At 34.8% G+C, this 13,074-nt stretch overlaps 1 protein-coding gene across 2 annotated transcripts; it reads right to left on the reverse strand.

Moving 5' to 3' along the window:
• Window positions 1-437: 437 nt before the first annotated feature.
• On the reverse strand, window positions 438-12,434 carry slc25a11 (solute carrier family 25 member 11). Of its 2 annotated transcripts, XM_042725110.1 has the most exons (9): window positions 12,200-12,434; window positions 8,815-8,967; window positions 8,282-8,488; window positions 6,596-6,686; window positions 5,675-5,765; window positions 5,351-5,450; window position 5,005; window positions 4,468-4,518; window positions 438-1,210 (listed from the first exon to the last, which is right to left on the reverse strand). In XM_042725110.1, the coding sequence occupies exons 1-9, from the start codon at window positions 12,280-12,282 to the stop codon at window positions 1,055-1,057; spliced, it is 933 nt and encodes a 310-aa protein (XP_042581044.1). In that variant the 5' UTR covers window positions 12,283-12,434; the 3' UTR covers window positions 438-1,054. The 2 variants fall into 2 exon arrangements, with proteins under 2 accessions (XP_042581044.1, XP_042581043.1); XM_042725109.1 differs by lacking the exon at window position 5,005 and having other exon boundaries at window positions 12,200-12,433.
• Between the last annotated feature and the right edge of the window lie 640 nt (window positions 12,435-13,074).

The following is a 13,074-nucleotide window of genomic DNA, read 5'->3' on the forward strand; positions in this document are numbered from 1 at the left end:
AATAACATTTCTCAGTGGAATATTTGTAAAAGTAATATCTGATCAATTATCACCTTGTAACTTCTTTATGGTGCATGTCATATGTAGAAGCCATTGTTTTAAATGTTTAAACCTGAAATCCACCAGTACAACTACAACTGTTATTAACCAATTGAGCATTATTTAAAACGGTTTCATTTAATGGACTAGTTGTATTCAGATTGCATAAATTGTTTGTTGTTTCCGCATAGCAAGCAAATGAGAAACGACACAATGGTCAGGCTTTTAAATTCTTTTCTTGATGAAAGTTACAATAGCAGGATTTTTAAAAAGCTGGGCGGTTGGTTTGATACTGCGCTTCATTAAAAACAAAAAATACTATGCCTTACATACTAGGAAGAAAATATCAAGTTGTGTCTAGTTTCGTAGCTCCTCAGACCAGAAAATGAATTCTCAAATAACTCATTAAATCATTTAATACATCACAACAAGCTATATGGTGTGGTAGTGGCCTATACACACCACATTATATTTATTACAACACAATTTCCAGTTAATTGTGCTCAATGTTAGCAAACATCACCAAATGTTCACTACAAAGCAGTCATTTATGTTAGGACATAAGGTGGATTGCGATGATTGGTATTTTGCTCACCATGTTGTACATGTTGGTAAGAATCAAAATTATTATGAAATAGAGAGAAAATCTTTTATGATTTCACTCAGAATACAGGTTCAGCGTCTGCACTGACTGTTGACCTTAAAGGAGGAACATTTGTGTGGAAGGAAGGGGGCGGGGGCTTACATAAATATAATTTAAAACTAAAAGAGGGATATGATTGGTGTGAACTATCTCTTCATTCAATTCAATTTATAGTTTAGTTAGTCAGTCTGTGTAATATAAGAGTCCAAATTGTCTTCACAGTGACCACCACAGCAAAGGGTCACAACCCAGCTGGTAAAGTGGCTCTGTTATCAACCATCAAAACGGGAAACTATACTGGTACAGGATGTGGGAGAGAAACACAATGTGGAATTATGCCTGTGCTGTCCACCAATGACCTTCAGGGTAAATCTAGGAGTCAAGGAAATAGATCTTGTAGAATTTGTTCATCTGCTCCAGGAAGATGAAGGTGAGAACTGTGTGTGGCCCGAGACGAGCGTAATAAGGAGTAAAACCCTTCCACAGACTGAAGAATCCTTCCTTCCTTATGACCTTCACCAATACATCCTAAAAAAAAAAGAGAAAGAGAGAGTGAAAAAGAATGAGAGGGAGGGTGGATGTGCCAAAGACACATTTTACATTATTTATATTTACATGTTAAGCACAATGAACATGTCTAGAGGTTTTATTGATACTATTAAAGCTGCTATATAATACTGAATATAACGTATACTGGGACTAATATTTGCTTGTCTCAAGGTCAGGTTTCAACAGTATATTAAATTTAATGGATAGTATGTTATTTTACCAGACATGCACTTTTTAAATATTTCTAGTGAATTCAATCTCTTTGATTATAAACTAAAAAAAGCAAAACTATTACAACAACAACTTGATATAATTGTAAAAAGCATGAAAACATTAAAACTGCTCCCTGGGCACCGCAGTAAAAAATGGCTGCCCACTGCTCCGGGTGTGTGTTCATGGTGTGTGTGTGTGTGTGTTCACTGCTGTGTGTGTGCACTTTGGATGGGATAAATGCAGAACACAAATTCCAAGTATGGGTCAACATACTTGGCCACATGTCATGCCACTTTCACTTTCATATTGTTTTCTTTAATATTCTAAATTCGATTTTATTGATTTTTTAAATTTTTATTTCAGTTTAAGTTATTTAGTGTCAAGTTAAACTACATTAAATTGAAATGTTGCCTTAGAAACTAGCTGAAATAAGAACAATAAAATAGATTTTATTTCAGTAAGCATTTATTTTATATCAAGTAACAGTCCAGGTAAAACAATCCATGTAACATCAATGGTTCATCCGTAATTTTACGAAGCTACGAGAATACTTTTTGTGCGCAAAGAAAATCACAGTTGAACCACTGATGTAACATGGACTGTTTTACCAATGTCCTTACTACCTTTCTGGGCCAGGTAACATTTCAGTTTCATTGCTGTCTATGCAGGGTCAGAAAGCCCTCAGATTTCATAAAAATATCTTAATTTGTGTTCTGAAAATGAACGAAGGTCTTACGGGGTTGCAACGACATGAGGGTGAGTAATTAATGACAGAATTTTCATTTTTGTGTGAACTATCCCTTTAACTATAACATAATTCTGATCGGTGTCACTGATTATACAGTATATTGACTTAGTTCACATACGAAAGCTATTGCGTCTAACACAATTGTGTATTTTCAGCAAAACAGAATTATGAGTATTTCTATGTTTGTGTCACCATTGCCACAATATCAGAAAAAAAAAAGCCCTTTGTTGGACTTACTATTGCACTACACAACCATAACACTGGCAATGAAAACATCATGATGTCCCGGCCTGCTGCTGATCACATGTTACTGCTGGTGCACTAATACATGCAACCAATGTTCTCTCTAAATTTTTTTCTTGCTGAGCAAAACTTTTCTCCATTGAGCAGCCATTTCAGGCACCTGAGCAAAAACATTCACCTTTAAACCCTGTACAGCGCACACACAAAAAAGTGTGTAGCTTTTAACTTTAATGTGCTATATTTGATTTGACCCTTGATGTAACTAAATGATGTACATTTTTTTTTTTTACAGTATAATACACTGCCTTTCAAAAGTTTAGGATCAGTAAAGTTTTTTAGAGAAGTTTCTTATGCTCATCAAGGCTGTAGCCTATCTATCTGATAAAAAATACTGAATATTATTTAAAAAAAAAAAAAAGTTTGTGAAATATTATTGCAATTTAAAATAAACGTTTTCTATTTTAATATACTTTAAAATATAATAAATTCCTGTGAAGCAAAGTTGAATTTTCAGCATCATTACCCCAGTCTTTGGTGTCACATGATCCTTCAGAAATCATTCTAATATGCTGACTTATTATCAATGTTGGAAACAGTTTTTATAAATTTCACAATTTTTTGGGACCTGTGAAATTTTTGACAAAAAGTTAAAAAGAACCGTGTTTATTCAAAATAGAGATTTTGTGTTACAATAAACACTATTTAAAAGTTTGGGGTCAGAATTGTTTTACTATTTATTTATTTTTTTTTATTCAAAGAAAGTTAAAGAAACTTTATTCAGCAAGGATGTGTTAAATGGACAAAATTGATAGTAAAGACTTACACTGTTAGAAAAGATTTCTTTTGAATAAATGCTGTTCTTTTTTAACTTTTTATTAAAGAATCAAAGAAAAAAATAAAGCAGCACAACTGTTTCAACACTGATAATACATCAGCATATAAGAATGATTCTGAAGGATCGTCACTGAAGACAGGATTAATGATGCTGAAAATTCAGCTTTGCTTCACAAGAGTAAATTATTTTTTAAAGTATAGGTATTGAAATAGGAAACCAATATTAGAAATTGCAATATTTCAAAATAACACTGTTTTTTTTAAATAAATACATCCTAGATGAGCAAGAGACTACATTAAAAACAAGGTAAATTATTTATTAGGTTTATAATATAGACCTAACACAATATAATATATCAAAACAAACTATTTAAACTGACAGAATAGAATAGAATGGAAAATAAACTGAAGCAAAACTAAAGCTGAGATCTGTAAGTTAAACATATACCCACATATACATACATACATACATACATACATACATACATACATACATACATACATACATACATACATACATACATACATACATACGCCTGCCCTGTTACTGAAATAATTGCTTAAGCCCATTACTTTGATATTAAATAAATACATACATACATACATACATACATACATACATACATACATACATATATATATATAAATATATATACACATACATACATGCATACATACATACATACCATACATATATAATGTGAACGTGAATTCTTCTATAGCGGTCTTTGCATTTGTGTTGCATTGAGTGCACTGCAACCATTGAAGTATTCGGTTTCTACAGCGGCTCATTTGGCACACATCATTCTCTTTCTATGAAACCTGTAAACTGGATTCACCAGTTCTAACTTTATAGCGGTTTGCCCGAGCATTGCGATCCTTTTGCTTTTACTAGAATTCAATCAAATGACTTTCCCAACTCGTTTTTTTTTGCGTGTGTGCGGCACATTATTTCTTCTGTGTGGCTGCGTGCGCGTGCAGCTTAGAGGGAACATTGCCTGCAACCAAGAGCAAATCTATTGTTTCTCTGGGTTTCCTCAAAGACAAGAGGTTCTACTGAAACTTGATACATTTCTGACGTTCTCCCTGCATCAGTGTGACTGAAAGGTCACAACTCCAGCAGTCTAAGATCACTTGCTTAAATGCAAAAATAGCAAGAGATTGAGTACTGAATATTGAAAATGAGTTGAAAACTTACCAAACCATTTTTGTACTCGGGCTTCCCATCAATCATTCTCATGTTCTGGATCTTTTGAAAAGAAGGAGATACATGTCAGCATTAAATATTCAACAATTTCTTAAACAATTAACAGTTATTAAACAATAAAACAACAGAATCAGCAGGAAGATTTGTAATGTTTTGAGTCTTCTGTTTTAAGCCAGGTGGTATTTAATGGGTGAATGATTTGTTATGTGTAAACTTATCTTTTAGTTTGCATCTACTTGTTCTTAATGAGAACGGGCCTTTACTGTCTGTGATATAAATTTTAGTCTGTTTTTGGTCACCCTCATTCGCTATCATTTCATATATACAGACTGTGTATTCTGTGATATCAGCCACCTTTCCCTCTACATATGAGCAGCAGTATTAAGTCATTTAAAAAAAAAAAAAACTTCTCATTTGTCAACTAGCATGAATACGTAAGATAAGATACAATACTGTATATCATAATGAATAATCATGTTCCCTTAGATCAGTTACTGTAGCTTAATAATCAGTCCCAGAATTTACAACCCTAACCAGAAGACAACTGAACAAAACATGTGCGGTCAGTTACCTGCGTCGACCTGCACACATCATTCCACCAATGTTAGACTTTGATATTTTTGGTACCCAAAGCACACTGATGCACAATTTCAAGGCACAGTTGAGCAATATTAATGTATTTGGGTAATGTTTAAATCTGTTTCCGCAATACAAATACACCTGGCATCAAGCTAGGTCCTTATATACTGTATAAAATACCATAGCAAATAAATAGCAACATAAACGATATAGCAAAATCATCATAATATTGTCATACCACCCGATTTCATATAATAGTCTAGTAATAAATCACAGGAATTAAAAGAGATTGTACCTGGTCTTAACAATGTCTACTGGCATGGAGGCAGCAGTGGTGACTAGTCCACTGATCATACTGGCACAGAAATGACACAGGATATCATCTCTGAAATATCCTGCACAGAACACAGAACAAGAGAGATGCTGAAGTTCACTGCAGCACATTTCAGTTTGAGCTTTGTTTTACAACTCACTCATTTAGAAGAACACACAGAGAATGATACACATAACAGGGTCAATAGATAAAAGTTAGCTACCATCTATATCTGATGTTAGCTAGATTTTCTAGAAGGGCTGACAGTACATGTTTGTGACTAATAAGATAAAAGAAGGTTCATACCAGAGTCCAACAGTGCTTGTTTGGACTGGGAATATGAAGCAAGTTGGGCTGCGTTCACAACAACTGCTCTAGCCATGGTGGGTATGCAACCCTACATTAAAAATAAAACAATACATATATCATTATGTGTACACAGGGTTTCTGCAGGTTTTATGAAGGTAAATTAGAGGCTTTTTAAGACAATGAGAAGAAAATTTATGGGAAAATCTAAAAGGGAACACAATGTGTTTTTTTTAAAGTATGAAGATACAACTTCCTTCAAATCTTCATTACTTTTTAATTCATTTCACAAAAACAATAGCTTAAGCTTGAATATCTGTTCCAAAGCATCTTCTGATCACACTGCTTATTTTTTTTGCCTTGTTTTCTAGTTCAAATGTCTACAGATTCAAAATGACAAGATATGAAATCTTGTTTTCTGAAAAATGGACAAAATTAAGTGAGGTTATGATTAAATCAAGAATAAATATTTGCTAGTGGAGTCAGAAAAATTAAAGGAAAAGCATGTTTTCACTGACAGATATTTGAACTCAATTTTGTTTAGTTTCTTAAAAAACAAGACTTTGTATCTTAATTTTGCATCTCTAGTAAATGTATCTTGATTTAAGTAAGACAAAAAGACTGAAGGAAACATAAATTTTTTAAAGTGAATACAACATTTAATGCCATGACTTTATTAATTTAAGACTTTCAGCTCTGATTTAAGGCCTTCATTTGTGCAAGGCCTGATTAAGACCCCTTTTAGACCTGCAAAAAAACCCATATATAAAGTTTCAAATAGTAAAGCAAACAAACAGGAACACACACACACACACACACACACACACACACACACAGAATTGTAACTATAGTAACAGTAACAAACATAACATGTTTACACAAAAACCATGTTCTAATTTAAGCTAACACACACACACTTACCCTCCAGAGTGTGGTCACTCCCTCCTCCCTAGTAATTCTGATGAGGGCATTGAAGACATTTGTGTAACCCCTCCTTTGATCTGCAGGCAACCTGGACAAGATAATGCAGGAAGTAATATTTTATTAATTGTTTTATTAGTTTAATAGCAAAAACACAATATCCTGACAACATTAATATTTAAACACAATTAAATATGATTACGTGTTATTTTAGTATTATTTAAATACCATTATAGTGTTTTTTTGTTAAATTTAAAATAGAAAAATAAAAGCTAAATCATCTTAAATGATCACCATGAAATCATATTTATGTAATTTAATTTGTCATTTTTATTAGGTTTTTTTAATGTTTCTATTTAGCTTTAATTAGTAATTTAGTACTTTAAACGTTAGTTAGTTTTATAAGGCAACATTTCTCATTTTCTTACATTTTTGTATTTTTAATCTAATATTTATTTTTATTTTAGATCGATTTCAATCAACAAAATCATTTTTAACAGATTTAGTTAACAATAACAATTAATTTTGGCACAATGTATAATCAATCATTCATACTGGGTCCAGTACGAATTTGTTCATGCCCAGCACAAACCAGACACATGATACACACATTAGGCTTGTTCGACTCCATGCGGCGCCGCAAAAATCGGCTGCCAACTGACAAAAGCAATGCTTTCTGGTTAGAACATTTGTCCAACTCTGATCAGCGCTGCAGTCACCTTACCATCACTTGCCATCAAAGTACAGCAAGAACAAAACAAGACCAGCCACCTAGGTCAGGAGCCTTGAAGACGACATACTTTATTCTCATTGGTTAGATTCTGTGATGACGAGCACGACATGAGTTGCGTGTTTATTCTACAATTTCAATTCCGATAATGCTCACAAATCTGTGTTTTATAACAGTAAAAGTTTTTTTAGTGTAGTCACACTGTTATCTTGAGTGAGTTTATCAAAAAAACTGATAAAAGCATATATACCACCTCTTTATCGGTACTTAGTAGCCTATATGTTCATGTTGAACTTTATTCTTAAACAGATGGCGCTGCATTAAGCAGTATGCAAAAAGTGTTTCTGTTGCTCATAAAAACGTTTGTGTATTTGACAAATATTTAATTTACTTTATCTGTGATAAAAGTATGCAAACACAGTGAGAGCATCACTACCGGGAGCAGAAAGTATCCGACTTTTAATTCTACTCTGTGGTAGGCTAGTACAGTTCATCTCGAACAAGCCTATTCAAAATCTGGCAACCTGGCAATCTGATTGGTTGATGCACTTCTGGTTAGGATGCAAGTACTAAGATCTTATTGGAGTTTGTCTGAAAAGGAACCAGGCTGTTAGAACAAGCACTGTTCTAAAGAACTACTAATGGCTCAAAATCCTATATAGTCTATTTGAGATGCATTTTAGCAAGTGAACTAGATGTCCATGTGTAGAGCTATGTACTCCTGTTATACAGTAGGTTATTTCTACATGTCAAATAAACTATCTCTCTCCCTCTAAGGGAGCAGTTTTTAGTCAGAATGCTACAAAAATCTAGTGTTTAACAAGTCTATAAGAACACATCTTCAGAATTATCCTAAAACTATCTTAAAGCAGCAGTGGTTGGTTCATTTAGTCTATTTTACAATTACAAACTATTAGTAAGAATGCTAAATATGGAGCGTAGTTAGATTCTTCTACCTCCCATCAGCCGTCATTCGAATAAGCGCCACCTCAGCTGGAGTCCCAACAAACGCCCCCGTGGCCCCAGCAGTCATTCCTATTAAAGCCTTCATTAAGAAGTTAGGAGGTGTGCCGTCTGCTTTGGACAGGCGCTCAAACAGGACCGTGTAGATGCCCAAACGGGTCGTGGTGTAGGTAGCCTGCCTCAACAGACCCGCAGAAAGCCTACAATGAAAAACATGGGAGAGAAGACAACAAAGACATGAAAACAATAAATGTGCAGTCAGACAATAATGAGATCAGATATAAACCTAATCAGATATTTACTGCTTGTGTAAAGCTATGGGTTCCATCTACAGGATGTCCAGCTACAGCTCCCTAGTTTCTCACATCCAGTGTCTGGTAAAATTAATCTTAAAAAAACAAAAAAATATTAATTCAATAATTCATTCAGTTGTACTTGGACTAAAGTAAAACAATCCTGCCTTCTGAAAAAGTCGACCTCTCTATCTGCAACGCCTGCGTCAGTGTGGTGTGCCTCTCTTTCTTACCCGGTGTAGATACCACCGATGCCCTCATTGCGAAGGATGCTGGCCACAGCATGGAAGCTGGTCTTGTATTCTCGAGCCTTGGAGCCCTGACCGCTCAACTGCATTCGATTCTTCACCAGGTCCAGTGGCTGCACAAACACAGTGGCGCCCATCCTGGAAGACAGAACGAATGTGTATTAGCTAAATTATTTATTTTAAAGGGATACTACATCCCAAAATGAAAATTGTCATTATTCACTTATCCCCATGTCGTTCCAAACCTGTAAAAGCTTTGTTTGTCTTCAGAACACAATTTAAGATATTTTGGATGAAAACAGGGAGACTTGAGACTGTCCCATAGACTGCCAAATAAATAACAATGGCTACGTTTACATGCACCCAAATAATCCATTTGTAATCGGATTGACGGCTCAATCGGATTGAAAAACGTTCATATTAACACCTTAATCGATCCGCTCAAGCTCGATCCGAATGAAATTTCGATCGGATTGAAGGGGTTGGTTTATTCCTCTTCTAATACGATTGAGCGTGCATGTAAACACTCGACTGGATTGAACCATGAAACTGAAAGGACTGCGCATGTGCAATGACACATAAATAACGTAATGACATATGACGCACGGAAGGAGCAGCTCTTCCTTTTGAATAAAGTGTTGTATAAATGCGTGTCCTGTCATTATAAAACTCTCCTTTCACTCGGCAACTTTGAAGTGGAGCAGGTCAGGACAACCTTGTTTTGGATACTCATCCATGGGCAACCCAGTATGGGCGTGGGGAGTTTTTTTTTTTTTTTGCGAGATAAATATGAGCAGCACAGCACAGCGGTTTTTATGTATATTTATACATAAACAGGTAAATATTAATTCTGCTGTTAAAAACAAATAAAGAAACCATGTAGGAGAGTGGTTATTATGTGCAAACAATGAGAAACTCTATATTATCTATATGTCACTTTCACTTTTCACTTTCACTATTTGAGCAGTGTGCGCATGTCAAAAAAATCTATTCCAATTTGAAGCTTGTGACATACAAACACGCACATCAACCCGATCACTTTATTTAGCGTTCATGTAAACACTACAATCAGATTCATCAATCGTAATGAATTCAGTCCGATTGAACCAAAAAGTGTGCATGTAAACGTAGCCACTGTCAAGGTTCAGGAAAGTATGAAAAGCATCATCAGAATAGTCCATCTGCCATCAATGATTCAACCGTAACGTTATGAAGCGACGAGAATACTTTTTGTACACAAAGAAAACAAAAATAACGACTTTATTCAACAATTCCTCTCCTCTGTGTCTCTTCAAATCAGCGTAGCACCATTTTGGCAATTCTGAGCAGTATGCAGATGTCGTACGCTCTTCAGTGTCAGCCACGCTGCGCAGATGCATTGTTTGCTTTCAAATCAAAGCGTAAATACACGTAAAAAAACGTATCCTTGTGGCGCAGTTGGATACGGTTACTGTTACGGTTCAACGTTACGGTTGAATCACTGATGGCAGATGGTCTATTCTGATGATGCTTTTCATACTTTCCTGGACCTTAACAGTATTATTTATTTGGCAGTTTATGGGACAGTCTCAAGCCTCCCTGTTTTCATCCAAAATATCTTAAATTGTGCTCCGAAGACGAACTAAGTTTTTCCGGGTTTGGAATGACATGGGGGTAAGTGAATAATGACAAAATTTTCATTTCGGGATGGAGTAACCCTTTAAAGTCTTGAGTTAATCCTGAAGGAATCCTATTCATGTTAGCATCAAAATTTGGAACCAATCCTAAAGAAACATACACTGAAAAAAAATACTTTCAGACTATTTTCACTCATAAAATACTAGTAAATTTCACAAATAATTACAAAGAAATGCCAAGTAGCACACTAAATTAAATGTGAAATTCCTTTGAGAATATACTGTCTAAGGATCACACACAGTACATACAATGAACAGCTGCTATTTCTTTAACAAATGTCACATCAAATGAATTTCCTTTTAAACTAGTGCATTTATGGTGTCCATTAGACTTTGGCTCAGTTTAAACACATGTAAGAGTATTATGCCTTTAACTTCTACACACAAGGACAACTTGTATATGAAATAGAATTGATTTACAGGTCTTATGTTTGTTTCAGAGTCCATGTGTTAAAGTCCTGTCTTAAACTAGTGAGTTATGGCTACTTTTGCCATAAATTCACTTGAACAGACCTCTCACACTCACACAAGTTTAATTATACAAAACCATGTTCTTATATTTGATATGCACCACAAGAGATTTCTATAATTTTTGTCATTTCAAAAATGTGAGCTGCTCATTATGTAATGCCACTTTGATAAAATCAGAATTTGTCTAACTAAAGCTAATTTTACAATATATATATATATATATATTCTTGTAAATTAAATCATATATATGGACCCTTTTCACATTTCCAGGGTTCTCAGAAGCAGAGATCATCATAAAAAACTGAAGTATTGGTAAATAAGAAACCAGAGCCATTTTATATTATGTTTCCATTTGCAACAAAAGCACAAGAAAAATCAACTAGTTTTTCTGTAACTGTATTTATGCAATGCGTAATAATGCTATGTTTATTATGTTAATTATAGTGAAAATGCAACATCACAGTCTGCGATTATCACTTTTTTTTTTTGACAATTTGACAAAAAAGTGATTTTATTATTATTATAATTTTTTTTATTTTTATAAATTACACATGCCATATATTATATCAAGCAGGTTCTTCACTTTTGTAACTTTACAAGTGCCCAAATTGTTGCTGGTGGAAACCACTACTGAAGAACAGCATAAGAAGAACAGTTATTTGTGTAAACAAATTACATTAAATTACATTAAAACTTTACTCATAATAAATATTGAAATGTTTATGCACACTTTGTTTAGATTATATCAGTTTTACATTTGTATTATTATTTTAAGGATATAATGACATATGAAAAGGTCTAATACACGAGTTTAATTTAATTTAATTTAATAATAGTATTATAATAGTATTATAATATTTAATTATAGCCATTGGAAAAGTAGCAAAAAATCTTCAGACCTACAGAGTTTAGGAACAAATTATAACAAGAATTCCTCAATGGCAGCAGATCAAACCCATGCACCTTGACATTTAAACTGAAGTTCAGATTGTCACGGGGTTACCAGGCTTCCTCTGGGCCTGCAAATTCATTCACAACAGAACTGACAGAAAGAGTAAGAAAATTCATAACACTAACATAAACGTTTTTTCTGGTCCTCTTATCGATAGCTCACATAGCGGATAACTAATGGCCTTTATCAATAACCTCCCATCAAATTGTTCATTCAGTTGAAGCCCATGCAGCAGAGAGCACCGCTGCTGCTTGCATAGGCGCATACGTACCCAGCCAGGCCACCGAAGAGAAACTTAATAGATTTGGGCGAGGTTTTGGGCCTGGGTTTGGCCGTGTCCGCTGCGGCTGCCATGGCTGCAGTGCTGGTTTGAGTTTCTGGAGGACACCTTCGCTTCTGCCGCTCCGCTGATATACGGCTGCTACTGTGTACAGCAAGGTGACTCGACTGGACTGCGCACGTCAAGCGGAACACGCTTGGACCAATCACATACGAGTTTTCAGTCGCGGTGCCGAGCACGTAAGTGACGTGTGAGTTTTCGTGTCATTTCTCTTAAAGAGACAGACATGTCTTTGATCTTGAATGGTGATCTATTCAAAATAGACATTCACTCAAACCTATTGCAGAAGTCTAATTAACAACAACAGAAACAGCAACCTTCAAAAAACTTTTGCTATTTTCACAGGCTATTTTAAAGAAAGTCAGTGTCAGTGTAACACAGATCAAGAGGTGAAGCGTTCTCTATACAGCGTTACTTTTGTAACTTTTCTCAGCATAGCTCACAACGGACCAATCACAGTCGTCTGTGATTACTGGCTTTATATTTTTCTTATACTTTATAGGGATTACTACCATGTGTTGATTTCCATTTTATGTCAGGCACCAGTCCTTGGTATTTAATGGGTTTAAACGATTATATTTCCCAGCCTACAAATGCTTCCAGTAAATCAACGTCCGGCTCAGTAGAGGATTCGGGTTTCTGAGCTGTCATGCGCCCTCTTGAGGTGATAATAAATATGTGACCATCCAAAACAGTGTCCCTATCGAATTGTATTGCTTACTATTTGTGATTATCATTAAAGACAACTTAACTCATTACTGTATACTGTGTTTTCTGCCTATACCTTAATTTTGTAGCTTTTCTCA

This window comes from Cyprinus carpio, chromosome B5 (assembly GCF_018340385.1).
Source record: "Cyprinus carpio isolate SPL01 chromosome B5, ASM1834038v1, whole genome shotgun sequence".
In the NCBI taxonomy this organism is placed as follows: Eukaryota; Metazoa; Chordata; class Actinopteri; order Cypriniformes; family Cyprinidae; genus Cyprinus; species Cyprinus carpio.